The sequence below is a fragment of the Thunnus albacares genome, chromosome 8, assembly GCF_914725855.1.
Source record: "Thunnus albacares chromosome 8, fThuAlb1.1, whole genome shotgun sequence".
In the NCBI taxonomy this organism is placed as follows: domain Eukaryota; kingdom Metazoa; phylum Chordata; class Actinopteri; order Scombriformes; family Scombridae; genus Thunnus; species Thunnus albacares.
This window is the reverse complement of record NC_058113.1, coordinates 18,731,407-18,755,991: the sequence shown is the minus strand read 5'-3', so window position 1 is coordinate 18,755,991 and position 24,585 is coordinate 18,731,407. Positions and strand designations below refer to the sequence as shown.

The 24,585-nt window shown below is 39.6% G+C and overlaps 2 protein-coding genes across 3 annotated transcripts; one reads left to right on the top strand and one right to left on the bottom strand.

The window, feature by feature from the left end:
• Positions 1 to 56: 56 nt before the first annotated feature.
• Positions 57 to 8,849, top strand: slc25a40 (solute carrier family 25 member 40). Of its 2 annotated transcripts, none has more exons than XM_044359619.1 (10): positions 57 to 264; positions 422 to 526; positions 4,870 to 4,929; positions 5,015 to 5,121; positions 5,283 to 5,350; positions 5,712 to 5,836; positions 6,450 to 6,733; positions 7,579 to 7,660; positions 7,780 to 7,860; positions 7,968 to 8,849. In XM_044359619.1, exons 2-10 carry the CDS (start codon positions 427 to 429, stop codon positions 8,099 to 8,101), a joined length of 1,041 nt encoding a protein of 346 aa, XP_044215554.1. In that variant the 5' UTR covers positions 57 to 264; positions 422 to 426; the 3' UTR covers positions 8,102 to 8,849. The 2 variants fall into 2 exon arrangements, with proteins under 2 accessions (XP_044215554.1, XP_044215553.1); XM_044359618.1 differs by having other exon boundaries at positions 58 to 260.
• rundc3b (RUN domain containing 3b) lies at positions 8,782 to 24,373 on the bottom strand. The gene is made up of 11 exons (XM_044359620.1): positions 24,130 to 24,373; positions 16,144 to 16,259; positions 15,381 to 15,514; positions 14,555 to 14,640; positions 14,235 to 14,324; positions 13,050 to 13,130; positions 12,774 to 12,948; positions 12,242 to 12,399; positions 10,623 to 10,769; positions 10,147 to 10,268; positions 8,782 to 10,075 (listed from the first exon to the last, which is right to left on the bottom strand). The coding sequence occupies exons 1-11, from the start codon at positions 24,222 to 24,224 to the stop codon at positions 9,930 to 9,932; spliced, it is 1,350 nt and encodes a 449-aa protein (XP_044215555.1). The 5' UTR covers positions 24,225 to 24,373; the 3' UTR covers positions 8,782 to 9,929.
• Positions 24,374 to 24,585: the final 212 nt, after the last annotated feature.

Sequence of the window (24,585 nt, the reverse complement as noted above, 5' to 3'; positions counted from 1 at the left end):
TAACCTGAAATTCAAATATCCAAGAAAGTGCTGAACTGAAATTAATATTACGTATAAGATACGTAATAAACGCAATCAGGTTGTTCTCTGTATACATCCATGAGGTAGTCTCTTTGTCAACTGAAAGGCTAATGAGCGAACACGTTTCAAGTTAAGTTTTGCTTTCATTTCAGAGGCTGTAAGGCAGCAGTGTCTACTACATCAAACTAACAAAGCCGAAAGGGATGTTTCATTTCATTGCCGTAAAGGAGCTTTAACAGGTAGGTAAGTTATATAACACAGCTTCAGTTAGCTCCATTCATAAGGCACCTAGACAGACAGATATTGACAGTTAATAATTTAACCATATATGTGAAAAGCAGCTTCTTGTATAGGCCTACGTGATAACTGACATAGCTGCTATCTTTTGTGATTTATAAAGACAGTATGAGTGGTCAAAGCCGTGCTCCTCCAGTCAGTGATGACATTACTCCCCTCCAGCGGATGGCGGCATCGTGCACCGGAGCCATCCTCACATCACTGTTGGGTAAGATACAAACTAACATCTGTCATGTGTAGTCTTTCCTTATTTTTAAAGCATAAACCAGTGGGTGTTTTTTCTCCTGTTTTTTTGCTCATGCTAGATAGAATCACAATCAGCATTATTGGCCAGATATGGCCTAGTAGATTTTCTAGTGGCTTTCAATGTGTTTACACACAACTATCTTCAGAAAGAAACACAAGAACAATTCAATATATAGTATGTCACTATTATGTACAAGCTAGTGGGTGAACAAAATAGATAGAAAGAACAACTGGACAACAACATATACGTATAACGTTATATATATCTATATACAGGTGAAACCGATTCTGTAAACTAAACAGGATACAAAAAGTGTGAAAGAGTGTTGAAATAAATGGGTAAAAAAAAGTGGCGTAGCTTTATATACATACAGTAAGTGGTTATGTACAGTATATACAGCCTGCTTAAAAATATATATTAACAGTAATTGATGATATGTGTACGTATCATTGTACATTTTGTATTTACTAAATTAAATATATATAATTTGGAGGTAGAATGGATGTGTTAGTGTTACAGTGACTGAGTTACTGTTCATCGGAGTGATGGTGTGTAGGAACAAACTAAAACAAACTTCCTGTGTATGTTTGCACACCGCAGTACAGGGTTTCCCCTGCTTATCTATAGGTGTACCGTTTGTATTGCTGACCGCATCCTTTGTTCAATATTCCGACATGTTGACGGAACGAAAAAGGCGGAACTAACTGCGAGGGCAGTGCAGCACCCGGAGAGTCTTTGGCGCGCACACGCTGGAGTTATCTTGTAGTTCATCTTAAGAACAGGCAGCGGTTGCGAGCATGTTTTGATTTAATGACTAAATAACTACCTTTGCGTGACGGACGTGAAGTATATTGTGAATTTAGTACGCCGTCAATCAGACTAATGTTAGCGGAGCGGAGCAGCGATCAGCAGTAACAAATGAGACCGGCTGACCAACACACACTGCAGCATTAAACAACTTTAACCAACTCTGAGGTGAAGAAAACAACTCGGTGCTCAGTCTGTTTCACCCCCAAAACCCTTCGCCCCCTCAACATGTTGGACAGCGATGTCTTTCCTCAAAGCTAACGGTGCAGCAGTGAGGCTGCTCTCCACTACTGGAGACATGGTGTTAATAACACAGCGGAGCACTCCTCCCCCTCAGTTTGTTATTCTCATACAGGCAGGAGACTGCAAGATGTTTTCAGATTAATTGATTAATTAATAAATGCAGGTAACTTTTTAAAATAAAAAGGCTGTGGACCATTTATCTTATCTGCCAGTTATTAGGGCCCGAGCACCGACCGGTGCGAAGCCCTATTGAAACTGAAGGAGTTATTATTATTATTATTATTATTATTATTATTATTATTATTATTATTATTCCTCCGAAACAAACGCATTTTTGAGGGCCTAAACATGCACGAAAACTCATGAAAATTTGCACAGATGTCAGGACTGGCGAAAATTTCGATATTTTATGGGTCTCGAAATAAAGCGGGACAAAATGGCTCGACAGCGCCACCTAGAAAGTCAAGAAAATTGAGCCCCTCGATACAGATTGTCGTAGGAGAACGAAATTCGGTATGCATATGTATCATGACCAGACGCACCAAAAAGTCTCAAGGACACATAGCCTAACTCCAACAGGAAGTCGGCCATTTTGTATCAAAGTTGAAATTTTGCACCGATTTTGTCATTTCCAGCCCGCATACTTTAACGAACTCCTCCTAGAGATTTGACCCCAGGACTTTCAAATTCGGTCCGTATCATCTACAGGCATAGGAGATTAAAAGTTATTAAAACAATTCTCATTAGTCTTTCCTAGGGGGCGTGGCTGGGCGGCGAATTTCGATCCTTCGCCATGAAAAATGAAACGGCTATAACTCCGGCATACATGATCCTAAGAGAGCCAAAGCTTTTGTGCTTCATAAGAGTCCCGCCCTGAACGGGTCCATGTGACAATACAGGATATGAGTCATAGCGCCACCTCCTGGCAACAGGAAGTTACATGTTTTACGCTCTGACGCCCTGTGGGCAGCACGGTGATGGAATCTAGCTGAAATTTACTGAGAATAGCCTCAAGACCTTGGAGATCTTATATTATGAAGTTGGTGACCCTTCGTCGAAAGGTGTTGCCATGGCGACGCGGCGAATTTCGATGTGACGCCATGAAATTTCAATGCCTTATAACTTGACTCCACGTGGTCTGATCTTTTCCAAATTTCATATGCTTGTTAAGAGTCCCAATCTGAACACATGTTCAGTCTCATATTTAGCGAAAGTCATAGCGCCACCTACTGGCAACAGGAAGTATCATGCGTCGTACTTTGTCTAATTACTCCTAGGAAATTTGGCTGATGCACCTGAAATTAAGTCAGCTAATAAACAAGACCTTGGTGATGCTACATTTGGCAGCTCATGACCCAAAACTGAATGCTGTTACCATGGCGACACATCCTTCGCCATGAAATATGATACTGTTTTTCAGGGAGAAGGGATTGCTCTACAGTCATGAAACTTGACACACATGTCTAGAGTGATGTCAGCTAAAATCCTATGTGGTCGCTTTGAATGGGCGTGGCAAAATGGCTCAACAGCGCCTCCTTTAAAATTTCAAAATTGCAGCCCCGCCTTCCAGATTAACGTAGAAAGATGAAATTCACAGGGCACATGTATAATGTCAACACGCACAAAAAAGCCTCTTGAAGCCTTATTGTAAGTCGAACAGGAAGTCGGCCATCTTGAAAAAAATGGTACATTTTCGCCTTTTCTTGGCCATTTCGCATACCTTGTATTTTAAGAACTCCTACAGAATCCATGGTAAGGACTTAAAAATCAGTGTGTGTCATCTAGACTAGTGTATGATCATGATGGTTTGGCCGTGGCGTGGCGTTGAGTTTTGATGTTTCGCCATGACAGAGGAAATTGATATAACTTGAGTGTACACGGTTGGATCTGCCTCAAACTTTACACAACAAGTCACTGACAAAAGCCCTTCGACTGAGCGTCACTTCGACATGCGCTGGGGTGCGAGGGCCCGAACATCGCTGCTTGCAGCTTTAATGTTCCATATTGTATTTCAGTGGAATGAGGACACAGTATACTGGAGCAAGAGACTGAAAGTAGAGCCCCCTTTTCTGTTCATTCAATCAAGAATCGGTTTTGAATTGAGAATCAATTTTGAATCAAATAGGCTAGTATCGTGATAGTGACCGTCCCAGGCCTACAAAATAAACACCGTCATTTGTGACAACCTTTGTTTTCACCTTTTTGTTCCATCTTGGTATAAAATTTAAATCTCTATGGACACTTTTGTCTATCAAATCATGATTTTTTTCACTTGAGTGCCCAACATTCTAAAGGTGTGCGCACAAACTGTGTACCCCGCACCACACGTTTTCCAGCCTTTGACACCTTTGTCTCAAAAAAAAATCCAGGGAAAACCCTGCCGCAGTATAACCAACATAGTTTGTTTGGTTAGTTTTGCTTTCCAGGTGTTTGTATTGGTTTCTTCTCTATTCAGCTCATTCTTAAAATAAATTTAAAGTTACTTAAAATCTACGTTTGAATAGAAAGTCTACTAGAGTATGGCTGAAACTGGTGATTATTTTTAGTATCAGCTAATCAGTTAAATATTTTTAATAAGTCAGTGAATTATTAGTAATAGTGAAAAATGCCAGTCAAGTTACAAAAGCCCAAAATGTCTTTAAATAGCTTGTTTGTTCCAACCAACAGTACAAAACTGAAAGATATTCAATTTATAATGATATCAAAAGAGAGAAAAGAAGCAAATCCTCACATTTGAGAAACTTGAACCGGCAAATATTTGGTATTTTACTAGAGTTGCAATGATTTGTCAAATAATCAATTAGTTGCCAAATATTAAATCTGCAACTATTTTGATAATTGATTAATTGTCTTCAGTCTCTTTTTTTAAAGAAAATAATGTATATTTTCTGGCTTCTTTAGTCCTCTATGAGAGTAAACTGAACATCTTTGGGTTGTGGACTATGGGTCAGGACAAAATGGCTGCCTGGAAAGCAAGAAAACACCTTAAAAATCTGATTTGCTTTGAAAAATGGTTGATAATAATATGAAGTTTATGTCATTTGTTGCAAATGGGTAAAACCCTTTTAATGCAAAGCTCATTTACCATTTCAAGTGACCTGGTGTAGTGCACTAACAGTCTATACACATGTAAAAGAATCAGTGTATTATACACACAATAAAGTTTTGAATAGACAAACATTAGATTTGACAAATAGTAGAACCACAGTTGAACCGTCATACTTCAGTCTCATGGATTTTTTTGCGTTTTTCAGTCACACCGTTGGATGTTGTGAAGATCAGACTGCAAGCACAGAAAAATCCCTTTCCCAAAGGTATAATGAGTACAAGTATAACAGGTCTAGTAGTTTGTTTCCTTTGTCCTATTTACATGATATGTTGTTTTTTTTCAATGTTTAGGGAAGTGCTTTGTCTACTGCAACGGACTTATGGACCATATATGTGTGTGTGAAAACGGCAACTCCAAGGCATGGTACAAAGCCCCCGGTCACTTCAGTGGCACACTGGTAAACATTTCACATTTTCAGTGGCCAACAATTAGTAGATATAAAGTGGAAAGAGTTCGTAATTAGTCCCAGTCATGAGCTGTACTGCCAACTGTGAGATAGAAAACCTGTGACTACCAAACATCAAACATTCTTACACTGGTCCCTCTGCGTCTCTGCAGGATGCCTTCATTAAGATAGTACGCAATGAAGGAATCAAGGCATTGTGGAGCGGTCTGCCTCCAACGCTGTGAGTGTGAAGTCTTCTGTGTCTCTTTTATTCCCTCGTTACGATTTATTTTGCCTACTCTTCTCTTAAAGCCGAGTTATTTAGTATGTTTGGTTGGCCGATAGTCATCCGGCAGTCATTTAGCCCGTAGCTGATGCACTCATTACGGATGCTTTCCTTTGAAGTTGTACCAATTAGTGGCCAGCCACCTCAGGTTTCCTTAAAGGCTGATCCCCAAAGACTGATTTATGTTAAGTCTTATCGTCATATAAATCTACTTTATTAAATAATGTTGTTGGCGAATATATTGATGTTGTTTTTGTGGTTGATTTTTGCTGTCATGGAGTAATTTATGGTTATTTTCCGTATGTGTTATCTCCAGTGTGATGGCAGTCCCAGCTACAGTCATCTACTTCACATGTTACGACCAGCTGTGTGCAGCAGTGAGGGTCAAGATGGGCGACCACGCACAGATGGCTCCTCTTCTGGCCGGAGCAGTCGCTAGAGGTGAGCCAACTGTTGTCCTATCACTGAACCAGGACAGACTGTTAATTAGTACTGTATGTGTATTACTGTATAGTCCTTTAAAAAAATAGATAATGTCTGTTTAACAATAATTTACAAGGCAAAAATACATCTTTTGAGTCAGTTGTATCACAGTTAAAGTAAATTTTAGGATGGTTAACTTATAGCAATATTTTAATGATGCTGGTGGTATAATTTCCAGATTAATTTGAAAATGTAATCACCTTTTACTTTTTGCCCTACAATCCTGGGTATCTGTAATTTAATTCCTCACTAGATTTAATTTGAAAACACAGTCTGAGACATTGTGACCCTCACTTCATTTGACTTTCTTTTTAATAACTGCCTGTTAGCAGTTATTAAAAGAGAGTTTTAAAAAAAATTATGACTACAGGTTGTTATAATGAATTCAGAAAGACATGCAGTACATTTTCAAACTGAAAAAACGCAGTGACAATGATGCTTTTTCACTGTCAGTGTTGCTACTACTTGGTGTCTTTTCATGTGTTTTTTTTTCTGTCCAGCACAGAGCGTAAGATGTTTGTGTGTTTTAACTTTTTTCTCTCTGTGTTTTTATTTGTTCTGTGTGTGTCAGTGGGAGCAGCGACAGTCATCAGTCCTCTAGAGCTGATGCGCACAAAGCTGCAGTCTCAGAAACTGTCGTACAGGGAGCTGACTAACTGTGTCCGTTTGGCAGTGGAGACAGAAGGCTGGCGGTCTCTGTGGCGGGCTTTAGGGCCCACACTCCTTAGAGACGTGCCCTTCTCAGCCATGTACTGGTACAACTACGAGAGGAGCAAGAGCTGGCTGTGTGAACGTTATAACACCAGAGAGCCCACGTTGGCCATCTCCTTCATATCCGGAGCGGCGTCTGGCACTGTGAGTGTCGCATTTCTCAACCGAGAGATGAGGATATTGATTCCTCTGTACACAGACAGTATGAGGACAGAAATATCACAAATGATTATTTTTTGGTACATAAATTTTACCTTTTTATCATAAATTTAAATGCAATATGACGTAAATTCTCATGTGTGAGACTGCACCAGTAAAACTAGAATCATACCATTATTTTACTGTGTTAAACTACTTAAAGATCACCTCTAGATATTTTTAAGACATAAAAATACTCTGCTTGCAGTAATAATTTGTGTCTGATATTGTTTTTCCACAAAAAACCTTAAAACTACTTCTCCCTCAATGAAAAGTCTGATTCTATGACTGTGCAAATATTGTTAAAGTTAAACTGTTGGACACAAGATGTCTCCTATTTCACATTCTCAGTGTTTGCGCACTGTAAGCATCACGTTTCCACATCACACTTGTATAAGTTACATATTTGACTGTAATTGGCTAATAAACCAGTGATGTCACACAATATTGTCATAGGTACACGCCTTAAACTGAGATTTAAGGTGATCACAGAGAAACGTTGCCACTTCATCAGATGAATGTGAAAACAGCCTTTTAGTGTCAAACTCTGAACAGTGAAGTTCAAACATCCAAGTGATATAACAATAAGCAAAACACATTTTTTTGAGTGGAAGAAGACTTTAATAACACTGCATTTTACTGTCTTTTGGACCTGAACACCTGTTTTATCGCACTGAAGGAAAACAGTTTAATTCTCCTGTATATAAGTACTATATAGGGAGAGAATGATTATACATGTTAACTTAAACAAATCATATGTGAACTGTAATTCATATTCCCATTTCTTTCAGATTGCGTCCATCGTAACATTACCTTTTGATGTTGTCAAAACAAGAAGGCAGGTGGAGCTTGGAGAGCTACAAGCGATGAATTGTAATTATGGGATTAATTGTTTTTCGTCATTTCAATTAGTAAACATTTCCAACGATTGAAGTTGTTGAAAGTGGAGTAAATTGGTCACTTTATGTTGACTGGTGTCCGTGTCTTGTCAGTGTCGTCTAAGGCCTCCTCTTCCACCATCAGTGTGATGAGGAAGATTGTTGCACAGCACGGCTTTGGTGGATTGTTTGCAGGTAAATGCTTCATAGTGTCACCTATAACGCTTTTTATTTCAATCATTTAAATTTGAATTAACTCAATGACATGTAACGTCTCCTCTGATCTGTCGTGTCTCTGCCAGGTTTCCTTCCTCGGGTTGTCAAAGTGGCCCCGGCCTGTGCCATCATGATAAGCTCTTATGAGCTTGGGAAAGCCTTTTTCCGCAAACACAACCAGGAGAGGAATCACAGGGCTCCGCAGACCAGTAACACCTGATAGATAGAGCAGAAATGAAAGTGGGGGGAAAAAAGCTGTTTGACCCAATTCAGCATTACAAGATACTGACATGACTCAAATTTATATGAAATGATTTTTATTACAGTATTTATATTTTAATATTCCTTGCTTTTATTTCACCGCCACAGATCCAATGCACACAACTGAAAAGAAATATTTATTCACTTAAGAAGTGTTGGAATCTCATGATTTTAGATGCAGCCAGCAGATGGCAGCCACAGTTTTGTTAATAATATGTGATTTTCTAGGTCCCAGATGTGGTTGTCCCACTGGAATCATGTGCACTGTGCCTGAAGTTCTTATATTAGAGATGTAAGATTAGAGTTTATTCCTCTGTGTATGACTCAGAGTCAGCATATCATGTTACTGTACAGGGGATCTCCATGTTTTGCACTTTCACTCCAAACCTGTGAATATGTTTGTGACATAAACACAAACATATATGATAGAAGATGCCAGAACAGTGTGAGTGTGAAGCAACTAACTATAACTTGCTTTGGGAGAGCACTGTGACAACTGTTAGCTTTATGAAAATATGAAAATGTGAAAATGTTAAATATATATACTTGCTTTTCTTTGGAAATTCTTTTCATTGATCTATTTTTTCATGACCTTTTATCACACATGTTCATAGTGGACAAGAAACAAAAATGTCAAACTTTCGTTTTTGCAAGTGGAGTTTATTCAAAATGAAGGATAAAAAGGCAAATAAATCCAGTAAAACATCTGTTACATGTCTGTGCAAATGACTGCTGGAACAAGCTAAAAGGCAAATAGTAAAGTTCTCATGAGTTCAGTGTTGAGGTACGCGGCTAGTCACCAATAACACAAATCACACTATACTGACAGTCTGCAAATGTCTCATTTCACATTCTCCACATATCCGTTCACCTGAACACGACGCCAACTGCAGGATGTTCGTTACTGAAGCCTTACACAGATTATTCTGAGTTTCTGGAATGATCTATTTGTGGTAACTAGCAACGAATGTGAAATACAGCATTTGGATAATTAAAGGGAATAAGAACAATAGTCTGTGTCTGATAAAGCTAAAATGAAGGGTGAATATTAATCATAGAGGCCGTTACCTGAGAACAGAATAACATAATACTGCATTATGCACAATGCTGGCAACATAACACTGATGACATAATTATCTGACAAGAGTGCAACCTCAAATCAAAGAAATGAATCAATGGAGAACACAATTATAGGAAAGGGCGGCAGCATAGAAGATATTAAAGGAATAATTTAACTGTAGGAAACAATTATCAGTGACATTCAAGAGACCAAACACTGACTGAGACTTTCAGTATTTTGTGATTCTCCTAAACTGTCTAATCTGAGCTAGTCAGTGATTTTCTGCATGCTATATTCTCCTGTAAAAACATCATCACTGTCTTCTCAATAGTGTAAAGTGACACGGTAATTCCTACATCAACTTTCTATTTCTTTTAATGCATTTCCAAGAAAGAAAAAAGAAGATGCTTCAGAGATAAAACACCAACAAACAAAACAAATCAAACACATAATGTATCTATGAAGTTACAACTTTTACAAGGGAGTGTTTCAACTGAACGGTACATTGTTAAGACATGACATGGTCTGTTGGAGCTGATCTGAGTTTTAACACAATTCATGCTACTCCAGATTCTCAGCTTGTAAACCTGACGTCCATCTGTTAAAAGCTCTGGGCTCCAAATACAGAATATAAACTTCTACAAACAGCAAGTTAATATCACCTATACTGGGAAGGTTCCTGGATTGTCTGGCCCTGGAGGTGACGTGTCATCCAGCTCTCCGTTCCCTATGAAGGGGTGATGCCTGGACTGCTGATCTCTGTGGCGGGACTGGCCAAACACTCACTGGACTTCAGGCTGGCCAGAGATTTGTAGCTGGCGACTGAGGTCAGGGAGCCACATAGACCTCTGAGAGATGGAGTTTCCTCTTTACCTGAAACACACAATACACAGGGGTCAATACTTGCGTCAGAGGTGGACAGCAGTGCGTAGGAGGAGATGTACCTTGGCGGGGCCAGTGTGTGCCAGCTGGTCTGGCCTCCAGACTCAGTGTGTTTGACCGCTCTAGGGAAGTCTGTGAGAGGCTCATGTCTGCAGACAGCTGCTCCAGACTCTGGAAACTCTTTCTGCAAAGAGAGATCACACATGCTGAAACAATTAGTGAGTTTACAGAAAACTAACTATTTTTATCATCAATCGTTCAAGTAATTTATCAAGAAAAAATGCCAAACATTAGCTGGTTCCAGCTTCTCAGAACAGATTATTATCTGGTTTTCTCTGTTTTAGATCACTTTAAATGTAATCTTTTGGGTTTAGACTGTTTTAGACTGGGTATGGAAAATGGGAAGAAGCATTTTCTCCATTTCTGGCATTTTATACACTCAACAATTATTCCATTCATTAAAAATGTATAACTAAAAATAGATTAACCAATAATAAAAAAAAATAACCAAACTGAATATGGAATATCATCTACGTACTCCTCCCACTGTCCGGTGTTCTTCCTGTACAGCAGCGTGTCCAAGGCGACAGCGTTGGCATCCAAAGCATCAGGAGATGGCCACTGATTGGTCAGATGGGCTGTCAACTCCTGTCTGGACCGCAAATCATTGTTCTTCAGAACTGTTCTGGAGATACAAGCGGCCAAAGTTAGAACCTAATAAACTCGAGAGTCAGTCAATGCATCAAGAGAATGTAATATCTTCAATATCAGCACAAATGCAGTCACTGAAGGGACAAATAAGATAAAAAAGGACTAAAACAAGTAGTCAAATCCATTTTTTTTGTATAAACCAATATTACAAATCACAAGTTTGCCTGAGGGGGCTTTACAATCTGTACAGCAATACAACATCCTCTATCTTTATACCCTCGATTCAGATAAGGAAAAACTTCCCCAAAAAAGCCTTATTAACAGGGGAAAAAATAAAGGAAATCTCAGGAGGAGCAACAGAGGAGGGATGCTTCTTCCAGGACAGACAGACATGCAATAGATGTTATGTGTATAGAATAGACCAGACCGCCAAATTACAGAAATACAGCATGATAAAACCTCCTTCACAGGTAGACAAATATTTATAAGATCCTGCAAAAAGTATACATACAATCAAAAGGTGAAAGGTAAAAATAGACCATAAAACATAAGATATCATTGGCCAATATTATATTATTACAGATATAATTGTGTCTGCACATACAGTTATCCAATAAGTAACAAAAACAGTCTCTTAGTTTGTCCTTCAGAGAGTATCAAAAGGTTTATTTTTCAAAAATAAAATGTCCCGCTCAGTACAGTACATATTCTGGTCACAATTATGTAACAACCAAATCTAAGAGATTCTTATTAAAAAATGTTTATGTGTTTCTGTAAAAGTAAAATATCAGCCGATATCAGATTTTTTAACTTCCAAATATCCTGTATCAGAATCATAAAGCTGCTTTATAAGCCCATATGTGGTCAAACACAGTCGATCTCCCACATCTGTTATTGATAATTAAAAAAAAAAAAAAAAAAAAACTAATTCAACACTTTAATGGTGCTTTTTTTTTACTATCATCACTGTTTGACCTACATGTTTTCCTCTCTAAATATTCCCGGCTCACGCTGTCATTCTTGCTGTTTTCCTGATTATATTCACAGTCACAGCATCTCACTCTGCTTGTCTCAGCGCCTCACGTTGCATGTCACAGTGATTTTCCCTCTATTTGCATTTGAAAACATCCAAACCACTGACTCATCCCGCTGGCTTCAGACTGCAGCTTCATTTCCAGAGATCGTGACACAAATCCACTTGAGAGATTTTTGCAGCCCACAATGAAATAGTGATCAAACAGAGAAATGGCTTTCTCACTGATTAGAACTTTACTGGAAAGATGCAACGCTGACGCAGCTTTTCCTTGTAGCTAAAAGCGGCGCTGACTGGGATCGATTCAAGAACACACAACTAAACCACCTGCGACCTCGAAGGCCTCTCGCTGTGTCCTGAATGTCAAATTCACAGCTGGATCCGCTGCACAGCGCGCTCCACCCTAATCGTCAGCGACCTCACGTGCACTAACCGACAAACACAGGAACGCGCAGAAAGCAGAGTGAACTCACAGCTGGTCCTGAAGCTCCAGGATGATGTACTCAAGCTGCTCTTTCTCCAGTGTGTGGGAGAGGTGTGTGTCTGCCAGGCTCTGCTGAAGAGCTTTGTTATGAGATACGGCCTCCGACAGCTGGGCTTCACGTAGACGGACCAGCTCTTCCAGGTAACCCTGAGACAAACACACACACGCACAGAGGCAAACACACTCTGTTTTTCATTTGTTTGATACTGTGAAGGCACTGCTTTATGAAAACACATCTGATTTCCTTTGTTTTCGCTTCAAGTAAATGAAATAACCAGAGAGCAGGGAGCGTGGCAGCTTTGTCATCCTGAAGCCACAGAGGAAAGCAACATTAGGGAGGTTTGAATGCAATAAATAACATCTAGCTGTTTGTCAAAAAAATGATGCCTCACAGGACTTTTTTCCTCCTGGCATTTCAGAATTCAAGCCTAATTAGCACACAGGCATCAAGGAAGATGTCACACCAGCATTACCCCTCATTTATTTATCCAAAAGTCACATTACACACAAAAAGGTGCTACCTTCTGCTCCAGCGCCATGCGATACTTCTGCTCAAAGCGTTTACACTTGCTGACCAAGTTGCTCTGCTCAGTAAAGATGGAAGCGGCGGTGGCCGTTTTGTCAGGGGTGCTGCTCTCACTGCCGCTGCTCCCCAGAGTCCTCATCTCCTCCTCGTCACTGCTGATGCTGTCTGCGCTGCACAGGGAACGAAAACGTGCCTCATGTAAGTACAAGTCCTACACAGTACGCTGATGACTATTTGCAGTATGTGATGGGAATTATTTGACCTCATTTACCTCTGAGTGAACTTCAGGTAAGGCGTGTAGTCGATCACGGAGGGGCTGCTGCCGTCCAGACCTTCTCCTTTCAGACAGAAGCTACAGAGACGACAGGATGGAAAGTCAAAGTAATCACATGACTGTAGGAGATACAAGAAATGACTTTTAACAGCATGTTTGAGTTCAGTGTGGTCAGATAATGGTGTATTTCTCTGGAGCACTACTAATTTTATCAAAGAGTGTCTAATTTAATATGAAAGGTCTGAATTTGTGATGTTAACCAAACTTCCACAACTCATTTCCTGCCCTCTATGTGAGAAAACTAAAACTTTTCAGGTTTTGTGGAGGCTGTCAGATGTGTTGATTCATTTTTTTAGACTTTAGTTTGCAACATTTAACAAAGTTCAGTGTTGAGTGTCTGGGTCACCACTGAGTCACCACTCCCTTGCCCCATCACAAAATTCTGTAATGTTTGCAACTGATGCACCTGCAGTTTGCACAGCAGCAGCAACCCTCTGGCCTCTTTTGTCTCTCCTGTAATTACCGTATACTGCTGTAAAAACTGGTGATCAACGGGCCGCTAAGCTGTAATTAACTTAAGTTAAATGCATCTGTCATAAAACACTGCAAAATTACACTCACTGAGCACTTTAATCCATCATATCATTTATATTATATTGAAAATTGCTCCTAATATTTTGTCCACCCTATGAATATACATGAGGGAGATAACGCAGGAAAACTGAATTGGCCAAAAGGGACAATGAACCAGCAACCCCATCAAAACTGACTGAAACACACTTATATGCTTAACACCGTGACTAAACTAATGCTGTTTATCTAAATTAAATGCCTCAAAAAGTGGCAACAGCTACTCTGAAAATATCAAGAAAAACTGAACATTATGAACTTCAAAAAAGCGATATTTACTGAAATACTGTTTTATTGTATTGTATTTCTGGTCCATTTCCTATTTATTATATAGTATTTAAACTATAATGTATTTCTATTTCAGTCAAATGCAGCTAACTGCATTCTCCTTTGCAATCTATTTGGATGAAACACTTTTGATAACCCTCAAAGTTGGTCAAAGGCGATTGTTGCTTTTCTTTTTATCCAAACATGTATCTCACACAGAGAAAGCTACACACCGACAGAGCAACAGGGACAGAAAGCAGGACGGAGGAAGAACAGGATTAGTACCTGAAGTCGATGGTGTTGAGTCCGATGAGCGTGTCCGCCAACAGCCCCGCCTCCTCTCCCAGCATGATCGCTGCATCCTCATAAAACCTCCTACGGTCAACACATGTACACACATTATTGGCATTTATTTAACTCCCACTCCTCTGGCCAACTGACTGGAAGTGAAAGGAAAAAGCAGAGCAGCTCCGAGATGTGACGATCTAAGTTAACATGCAGCACTCTCACTCTGGAGAGGGATATTTTTACATTTGCTTTCATAAAACATATATATAACTGTGCTGAGGGGGGAAACTGTGTGTATATGAGCATCCTATTAAGACCTGGTGGTTTTGAAGTCCCTCAGTGCAGATGAGATATATTCTGACAGTCTTTTCTCCATCAAAACCACTCGGATCCATGCCCTGCCCTGCAGAGAGAGAGAAAGAGAGAGAAACAAAACAATGACTGTTAGTAGCAGCTTATATTGTCTAGACAACCAGTGACACTACATACAGGATAATAATGAGCTGCAGAGGGGAAATAAAGTACACGAAGGCTTTGATCAAACGGCTGTTAATGACATGTCATGCAGAAATCACGTAAATCCCGTCCTGGTATTTTTATCGCTTTATTAAAAGTTCATAAAGTCATTTGTATGCTTGGCAGGCAGGTCTCATGACTGGAAAACATAGAAAATGTGTTGAATAGCCAACAGGATCATTTAGAGTGTGTGTGTGTGTGTGTGTGTGTGTCCTGTTCTCGCCTACAACCTGAATGCAAAACAATGTTAGCTCCAGTTTTTTGCTCTTTGATCCACAGAGTAAAACCGAGTCACGTTTTTTAAGAACGTGTGTGTGTGTGTGTGTGTGTTATTAACATTTTTTTGACTGAGTCCCCTTTGTTCTTTTCTGAGTGGATGTTGCAAAGTAGGCTAAAATTACAAATGCATGATTCAGCATTATGTGTGTGCTGTAAATCAGAATATTTTCAGACTCAAAACTGTTCATATAAAACTGATATTGCTTCATATTATTTTTGTCCATATTAAATATATATATATATATATTTTTTTATCAAATCCACAGTTTGAAGTTTCATGTCCCCCCTGCTGCCCCAGATAATTCAATCTGACACGCTTTCAAGCCAAGAAGATGCTTTCATCCTCACCTTAGCTCTCGACGATCGCACGTTCTCCATGCTCTCGATGCTTCGGATACAATTATGAGGGACTTTACTGCAGGCTACTTTTATGTAATCCCAGAAACTCCGAGGACTCTCATAGCCAAACCAAGTTGTCTGACCTAAGAACCAACGAGACAGAAACAGATTTGTACGAGCATGAGTCTGCATTTATATTGCTCTGAATTTTAAACATGCACAAAGCAGCTTTGCACTTGTTATACAAAATGTCAGTGAAGACAGGTGATTTCTTGTTGGGAAGGACTTAGAAATGATATTGAAGAGACATAAATTGGACTTGAATTACTTTTTGTAGCTGTAAAGGGTTCAATTAGTTTTACACAAGAGTAAAATGACAACATCAATAAAGAAAAATGAGATGCTCCTTGCAACCCAAACTTATGTTTCAGACTGACAAGTTGGTACATTTTCACATAAAAATCTTGCATATTGAGGCCTCCTGATGGGCCAGAAGTGAAGGACATATGTAACACGATGTCCCCTGCTCATTTCCGGCTGAGGATCTTTATCACATATCATCCATCTCTTTCTCTCTCCCTCTACGTTTCCTGTCACTCTCTACTATCAGCTATTAAATTAAAGTAAAAAATGCCTGAAGAGACTCTTGCATTTTGCAGATTTAAACCTGCATATATTGTGTATGTTTTGTTATAATCACCTGTGTGTTTGAGGTGAATTTGGGCTTCATGTGTCTGCATGTATATGCATGTGGATGAGAGTGTGTTTTTACCTTTAAGTCGATGACTGAGGATGTGCTCCAGGATGGAGACGAAGTTAATGAACTCTGGAGATGAGTCATCTATTGTGTCAAAACAGGAGCGGTCCAGCAGAGTCTTCACTGAAAACCTGAATACAAAAAAAGACAAAAAAAAAGATTTTAACAGATTGGTACTAAAATCAGTTATTGGACGGGGTGCTTATACATGAGCAATCAATGCTGATTTGCTACACATCAAAGTATTTCTCTGTCTGATCCCAGACTGAATGATGTTGCAATCAGTCTGTCAGGGAAACACAAAAAACTTGCTTGGGATTGTAAATGTGCACACAAACAAACAAACAGAGTAGAAGAATCATCTTAATTTATGTAAGATAATGGTGTAACACTAATTTCCTTACTGGGAATTTCTCATTTCTGTCATCAGTTAATCGGCAAGGAAAATAAACACATCTGGCCTCCAACATTGTAATGAAGCTTTGATTAATCGTCTGGGATGAAACAAGTCATAATGCGCTTCCCACTATGACAGTCATTGTGCACCGGCCGACTCTGTCTAATCTGGTTTCAACTAATTAGGCAGGAAGGAGAGTTAATGGACAAGGCTGCTGCAGATTCTGCCAAACTGTGTGTAGACCTTTACGTCAACTAAATAATCTGACTTCATCTCTCTCTCTCTCGTTGCTTAGCAGCCGTGTGCGCTTCCTGTGAAAACAGGCAAAAACTCAAAAGATTTCTGCTCATTTCCATGAGTAAAAGCAGGGTTTTTACTCACATATCACATACATTAACTTTCAGACACTTCAGCCCTGTTCTTACACAGACAGTTAGAATGGGCCAATTTCCTCTCTGTAGAGTACATTGCACTTATACTCTCAGTTATTTCCTCTTTCCAACATTCACACAGTAGAAATCTACGCACACGAGAAAACCTGAAATCCTGAAATAAACACATCTTCAGTATTCTGCTGTTGATAATGAGTAATGACTGCCAGCTCAAAGTTTAAGAACACCTGCAGCAGACAATGCGCTACATATTGTATTTGTCTTAGAAATCATATCATTGTACAGTGTGGAGATTCTTTTTGACGTTCTTTGACAAACCGTCCACAGAAATACAGGAATAAATACTCAAAATGATCATGTTTCAGCCCTTGACACACACTTGGATATGGTTTTTGACATCTCAGGCCTGGATGAATCATCCTCTGCCTCCAAAGCCTGATAAAAACACAGCATGTCCAGCTGTCTGTGTACAAAATACAGCATGCTCTAACTGATATCTGCTGGGTCCAGACTACAAGGCTGACAGCACTCATGACTCTCCCCAGGAAAAGCCGGGGCCCAGTGTGCCGATAGGTAATAGATAAACAATGGTGAATCTGCTAAGAAGCAGGAAGCACTCGACCAGTTCTGCAAACTTAGCATCCATTCCTCGTCAGCCAGAGCCCGTCACAAAAAATTAATCAGATAATACTTTTAACTAAATCTAGCTTAATTTAACATCAGGTCTTTGGCAGGAAAAACATTCTTAATCAATGATTTTATTATCAAGCACAATCTTGATTTTATGTTTTTAACTGAAACTTGGTTAGACCAAGATAACAGTGCAGCTGTTCTTATCGAGCCAACTCCTCCCAACTTCAGTTAAGAGTGCAAAAGAAAGGAAGTGAAGTTGCTTCACGATTTTGTTTCACAATTCCCTCCAATGAAAGCAGATGTCTTATGGAAAATTTGATTCTTTTAAATATGTGGCTCCAGCTTAATTCCTCCTCTCAAGCTATGTTCCTAAATATCTACAGGCCACCTAAATACTGTGCAACCTTTTTGATGACTTTGCTGAACTGCCGTCTATAATCTGTATTGACTTTGACTGTGTAGTTATTGTTGGTGATTTTAACACCCATGTTGACGACCTCAAGGACAGAACTGTGTTGTGTTCTTGATAAATATGGACTGACTCATCATGTGATGGAGCCCACACACAACGAGGGACACTCTGGACTTAATCATCTCTAAGGGTCTGAACATTTCCAAGGTTGTGGTGACTGTTGTTGCTCTCTCTTATCATCCCTGTGTTTTCTCTGAGAGTGCTATCGTGCACACAAATGTTCAAACAGAGGTGATCACAAAACGGTATATCACTGAAAACACCAGTGAAATATTTATTCAGGCTTTCTCTTCCACAGCCACCCTCTCTTGGGTCTCAGTCAATGAGCTTGTAGAATCATTTCAATCCTACAATTACAAATGTTATTGATGCCATTGCACCCACTAAGGTGAAGGTGGTCTCTAGTAAGAAAAGATCTCCATGGAGAAATACCATGCTGGTCAGAATAGAAAAAAGAGAGTCAAAAAGCTGAACGCAAGTGTTGAAAAACAAATCTCCAGGTTCATTATGACATCTATAAAGAGAGATTTCGCATTTATAATTTGAAAAATGAAAGGCGGTCCTTCTTCTCTCACATCATCACCAAAAACAATAATAATTCACATGCCTTGTTTGCTGCTGTCAACAGGATAACAAAACCCCTCTATGTCAGTAGCCTCTGAACTTCTATCCACCAGGGCCTGCAGTGAATGTGCCTCCATATCAGGTACAGGATATGTGTTGTCCCTGTGTCCCCTAAAATCAATTCAAGTAGCATAACACAATTTTATCCAATCAACCATAAAAACCTGGAGGACATTATACAACATCTGAAATACTCCTCCTGCTGCCTTGATATTCTGCCTTCCAGCTTTTTCAAAAATGTTTTCAAATTGCACGGCCTCAGATCTCCTACAAATTATAAACACGTCTCTCTTCTCTCAGGTTTCTTCCCACAGGGTCTGAAAACTGCCGTCATCAAGCCGCTCTTAAAAAACAACAGTCTAGACACTTCACTTAGAAACAATTATAGGCCAATATCAAATCTCCCGTTTTAAGCAAAATCATTTAAAAAAAAGCTGTTTTTCAACAGCTGACCAACTTCTTGGCAGTAAACAACTGTTTTGATGTCTTCCAGTCAGGATTTTAAACACACCACAGCACTGAGAACTGCTCTTGTTAAGGTTAACGACATCCATTTAAACACAGACAGTGGCAGAATTTCAGTCTTAGTATTACTGGATCTCAGTGCTGTGCAAAGTCAGCCTACTATCACCTGAAGAATATATCAAGGATTAAAGAACTTATGTCTAAACAGGATTTGGAAAAACTTTATCTGCATTTATCTTCAGTAGACTCGACTACTGTAACAGCGTCTCAAGTCCTCACTAAGACCAAGAGAGTGGATCATATGACTCCAGTTCTCAGATCTTTACAGCAGCTTCCTGTCTGTCAAAGAACTGATTTCAAATACTGTGGGTTTATAAAGCACTGGATGGTTTAGGGCCAAAATACATTCATGATCTTCTGCATATCATGTTGCACATCCTTCTATAAGGAGAGCGAGTATAACATTAACCAAGTGACAGTAAAGGGGTAGGAATAGTGTTCTTTATAATAAATAATAATAAAAAGAACTATGAAAGACAGAAATAATATCATTGTGAAGATACTTTTAACTTATATAAGTAAAACAGTTTGATCTTTCTACTGTATCAGCTGAATAAAGCGCTTAGTCCTGTGAGGATCTGAGATCCTGCTCTTCAACAGGACACATCAACAGTAGCGTCCACCCACACAGGTGTTCTCACTGTATTCAAATGAAACTCCTGAGATTGTGTTTCCAACAAAGAGAGTACACGATATCGGCGTTCAAGTGGCTTTAAGTCGTGAGAACCTTGTTGCTAGGCGACTGACAACAATAATCAACATCAGCTTGGTTCATTTTTTACAGAAGCGGAGAACGATTTGTTTTCTGCATTCCAACATCAAAAAATACTAACTTTCACAGACTCATGATGTGACAACTTATTTTAAACTATTAGTTTTAACTATTTAAAACACCACAACAAATAGCTATCACTACAAACACAGTGAGATGTCACAGTAGGAAAAACACAGGTGTTAATATAAAATCAGGGGTCTGGTATTGTGTCATGCTGGCTGACAGTCACACTGTCATGGCTGAGAACTGAGCCATCGTTAACGTCATTAGTAATGTAACATATGCCTCTTGTATGTTACCTTAAATACATAATTTGAGCTTTAAATGGTTACTACGTCTAATGCAAAATCTTGTAATACAGAATATAATTTTGGCAGTAATTTTACCTTTGTTTGACAGTTGTAAGGTGAACATATTGCTGTTATTTTCATATTTTTATGCTGTTATATTTCATATTTATTACTAGACACAGTATCCAAGGTAACGATGCAGCTATAAATCAGCTTATATCCCCCAGGTGAGTGTGTGAACTGTAAATATTCATGTTTAGCCTACCTGAGAGAAACTTTATTACTAACTATAACTTTACAGACATCTAGATTGATTATCTACGTGTACTGATCCATCTGTATCAATAGTGTCTTTGTGTAATTTGTCATATCGTAAGTCATCGATCCTGGTCAAGGTTACACTGCTGGCCCTATAATTTGTCATTTAAAGGTTATTGAGCTTGGCTACAGAAATCATTCATTGTAAGTTTCCTTTGATTATAATTTTATTTTATACTGAACAGTTTTACTAAGACCAGGCTTGTATCCCCCCAAATCCCAAAGTGCTTGTAAGCAATAAACAACTCATCACTGAATCGACATCGGAGCTGTCTGTGTCATCTACCAACTGTCAGCTGTTACTCCACCACCATCATCAAAACACAACGCAGAGACTGTAGGCTGTCACTACTATCAACGATATAAAAGAGACTTAACGGGGGCGTTATAAACTGTAACATACAGATAGTCAGAGAAAATAGACCCCCATTACAGTGACACCTGTGTTTTTCCTGCTATGATGTCTGCTGTGAAAAAAAGGCCTATTGTGTAGATGTGTGCAGACTGTGCACACTTGGTATTTCCCTGAAATGTCCATCAACTCATTCAGAAAACTGTGTCCTTGGATAGATAATATTACACAGCCTCTTAGAAAGCGTTGCTGCTTCGTACAATGACATCACATGTAGACCTTCCATTGAGTTTGATGATCTCAGCAGAATCGCCAGCACAGCTCTGCCCTGAGTCAACGTGAGAGGAGATTTAATCTGACAGAATAGGTGACAACACCTGCGTGGGTGTGCAGGGTATTTAAGTGCAAAGAGTGAGGTCTTCAATTGAACACTCAGCAGTCCAAACTTTGGAGGCAAATGTCAGCAGTCAGTATTTTTGAGTGCTGTGACTCAAACTATTAAAATATTAATTGAAAAAGGTGCATCAACATAATCATTTGGAGGGTTCACAGTGTCTCCAGCTTGCATAACAGAAGGTCAACTGAACCAGACATGGAGGAAAAGCTGAGTGAGTCGACATAAAAAGTGTCAGCAGAGGAGAAGAGGGGGTGATGTGTTACGAAGCTTACTTTGACCTAAAAAAACAAGACCTGGACCTTCTACAGAAGAAGTATTGTTTTCAGTGCTTGAGGCCATTTCCAACTAGGTAATTCACAAAGAAATGGTCAAACATTCCCCAGTTAACTGCTTATTCCACCTTACTTATATATTTTGAATTTAAGTACTTACAACCAGAATGATGCTGTTGATTTTTCTATTATTATTAGACTTTTGAGTGAGTGTACACAACACACAGTCCTGCTTATAGCAAACATGGAGTCCAAACACTGAAACCAGCAGGCTGATGATGAAGTGTGACGCTGTTTTAATTCGTGTCAGCACAGCTGCTGCAGTGTTTACTGTGGACAGTGAAATTACTTTTCTTAATTTATTTTTTGCCTCTGCAGCATCTCATCTAATGCAGCGAGAAATACACAAAAATAAGACAAAATTCACACCGCAGTGCTCCATGCTATCTATAACTGCAACCAAAACAGAAAAGAGCAGCAAGAGAATGAATAAAAAACAAACTGACATAGTGGGAGAATCGATGGGTGAATTGTAGTTGAGTTGAAGACTACTGCAGATATAATAGCTCGACCTCCCTCTGACACTTCCAGCAGCGATCTGATCGTCACTTAAAAAAGGCAGCAGCCTGCCAGTGGATCCACGCTGTGCAGACTCAAATTGTTAAAGCCGACTGAACTTTAATGTCTAGTGTAGATCCTAAACTTCCCAAAGATACCAAATACTTGACTGAATTTGAGGGAAATATGTATAAAATCAAGCACAAGACACCAAGAATACTTCAGCCATAAATAAAAAACACATCTTCCAATGAGAAGCTGGAATAACCTGATACATAACATATATGATAATGGGGCTCAAACTTAAGATTATTAGCATTATTGACAACTTTTTTTCTTGTGTTACCATTTTGTCTATAAAACTGAGCCCAGTGTGAGGTATTAAATATAAACGTATTAAATAGCTTGTTTTGTCCAACCAACAGTCAAAAACATTAAGTTTACTATCATACATCGTAAACAAAAGCTTCAAATCTTCACATTTTATGAAGCTGGAACCAGTGAATGTATGAAATAATTAGCTGATTATCCAAATAGCTGGAATAAAATGATTTTGACGACCTTTAAGCCTAAAATTGGAAACAAAGGGGAAACTTTATGTAAGGGGTTAAAACTCTTCCTGTGTTTTGTTCAGTCTTTCCTTCACTCCTTTTACTCACAGTAATATTTCATCTTCTCTCCGTTCATTTTGTCAGTTTGCCATCACTCTTCTTCTCACTCTTTTCCCTCCTCCGCTTGTGCCAGTCAGTGAGTTGGTGGCTGGTGCGGAGGCGGAAAGGACCAGCGAGGCCAGCGAGGAGCACCTGTGCCTAATTACACATATTTGTCCCTTTTACATGTATTTGTTTCATAAGTCAGCACAGTCACACCTGAACATCCTGAAGCCTGAAAAATCTACTTGTTTGTTTTTTTCATTTCTAACCCGCCAGATTTGTCCCTGAAGAGGCTGAGCAGAACAACAACAGGAGCAGGCGGTGCATTATTAATTTGCTTTCTGAACTGTAGACATTGTTTTGGTGCCAAAATGAGACTACACACCTCTGTATGTTTCTTTTTCTCTCTGACCCCTTCAACTCTTCTTCTCGTCTTAAACGCACCACAGGGACCAACGGTCAGTAAGTGACATCTGCCAGCAGCACTGAGAGGACCACAAATCAATACTCACAGCAGAGTGCTTTTCACTTCAACTGATCCAGCACCCATCCATCCATCCATCCATCCATCAGTCCTCCCTTATCAATCATGGATGCATTGAACAATTGAATTGAGCACACTAAGGTTATATCCTTGGTATTGTTTTCTACATGTTTACTATATATTCTACAAAAACACCCGGATTATTGTGTTTTCTAAACTCAGCATCTTCACATCTGAGTTTGAGGAAAAAACAAAAAAGCACAAAGTCTCCATTTTAGAGGCTAAACAGTCTTTAGATCATCAATAAGGAAGATACAATTTACAGATGCATGAATATAAAAATAAGACAAAATCAGACAAATTGGTTTTTTGGGGAACATTTCTTAGGCGGTGGGGTTGTGGTGGAGGAATTTGGACTCGTGGTTCTTGCTATTTCTAAAATCCTGTTCATAATCCTACACTGAACTGAAGGTCATTAAAACTGAGATGTGACTACATGAATGTTTAATGGGGGTTGTGGAGGCTGGTAGTGATGGACACCAATGTGTGTGTGAGTTTAAGAGAGAGAGAGAGATGGTGAGGATGTACAAAATACACATGATAGAGACATTTGCCTGCAGTAAATAATGCAACTCATCCAACAAACAGACTTTCTTGCTTTGGATTGTGTGCATATAAAGTTAATTATTATCAATTAAGGAGGGAGGCAGGGGTTGCAGCCCTGCTCCCATTACAGCCAACCTCAAACAAATCCGCCTCTGAAATTATGAATAAACACATCTGCCATCAGAAATTCAGCTGAAGACGCCGTTTCATCCTCCCTGTCACATAAACACAGAACAGACTGAGGAATTCCCACCTGCACACCGTCAGCAGGTTCCTCCTCTCCACCGCTGCGCTCCTGCTCGCTGCCCGCCTGCGGATGAGATGCAGCCCCGCACCGAGCGACGCCATCCCCGGCTTGTGTCCGAGCCTGCGGCCGGAGGAGGTGCGCAGTCCTCGCTCCGCCGCTCCTCCCTCTGCACCAGGGCAGGACCGGCTGGCTCCGTCACCTCGGAGCAGCTCAGGCTGCTCAGCTGAAGGAGGGGTCGGACAGAAAGTGTGTCGAGTCAGCCTCAATGAACCTCCGGTCATCACGTTCAAAATAAAAGCAGCAGCTTCTGCTTCTCTCAGACTGCGAAGCATCAAAATATTGTTATTGATCACTTGTAGACGATCATTAAATCTATCTCCATTGTGTTTTATTCACATGTAGAAGCCCAATATAATAATTAGTTTTCAGCCAGAAGAGAATCTTTGTTGTTTTTATGGAATA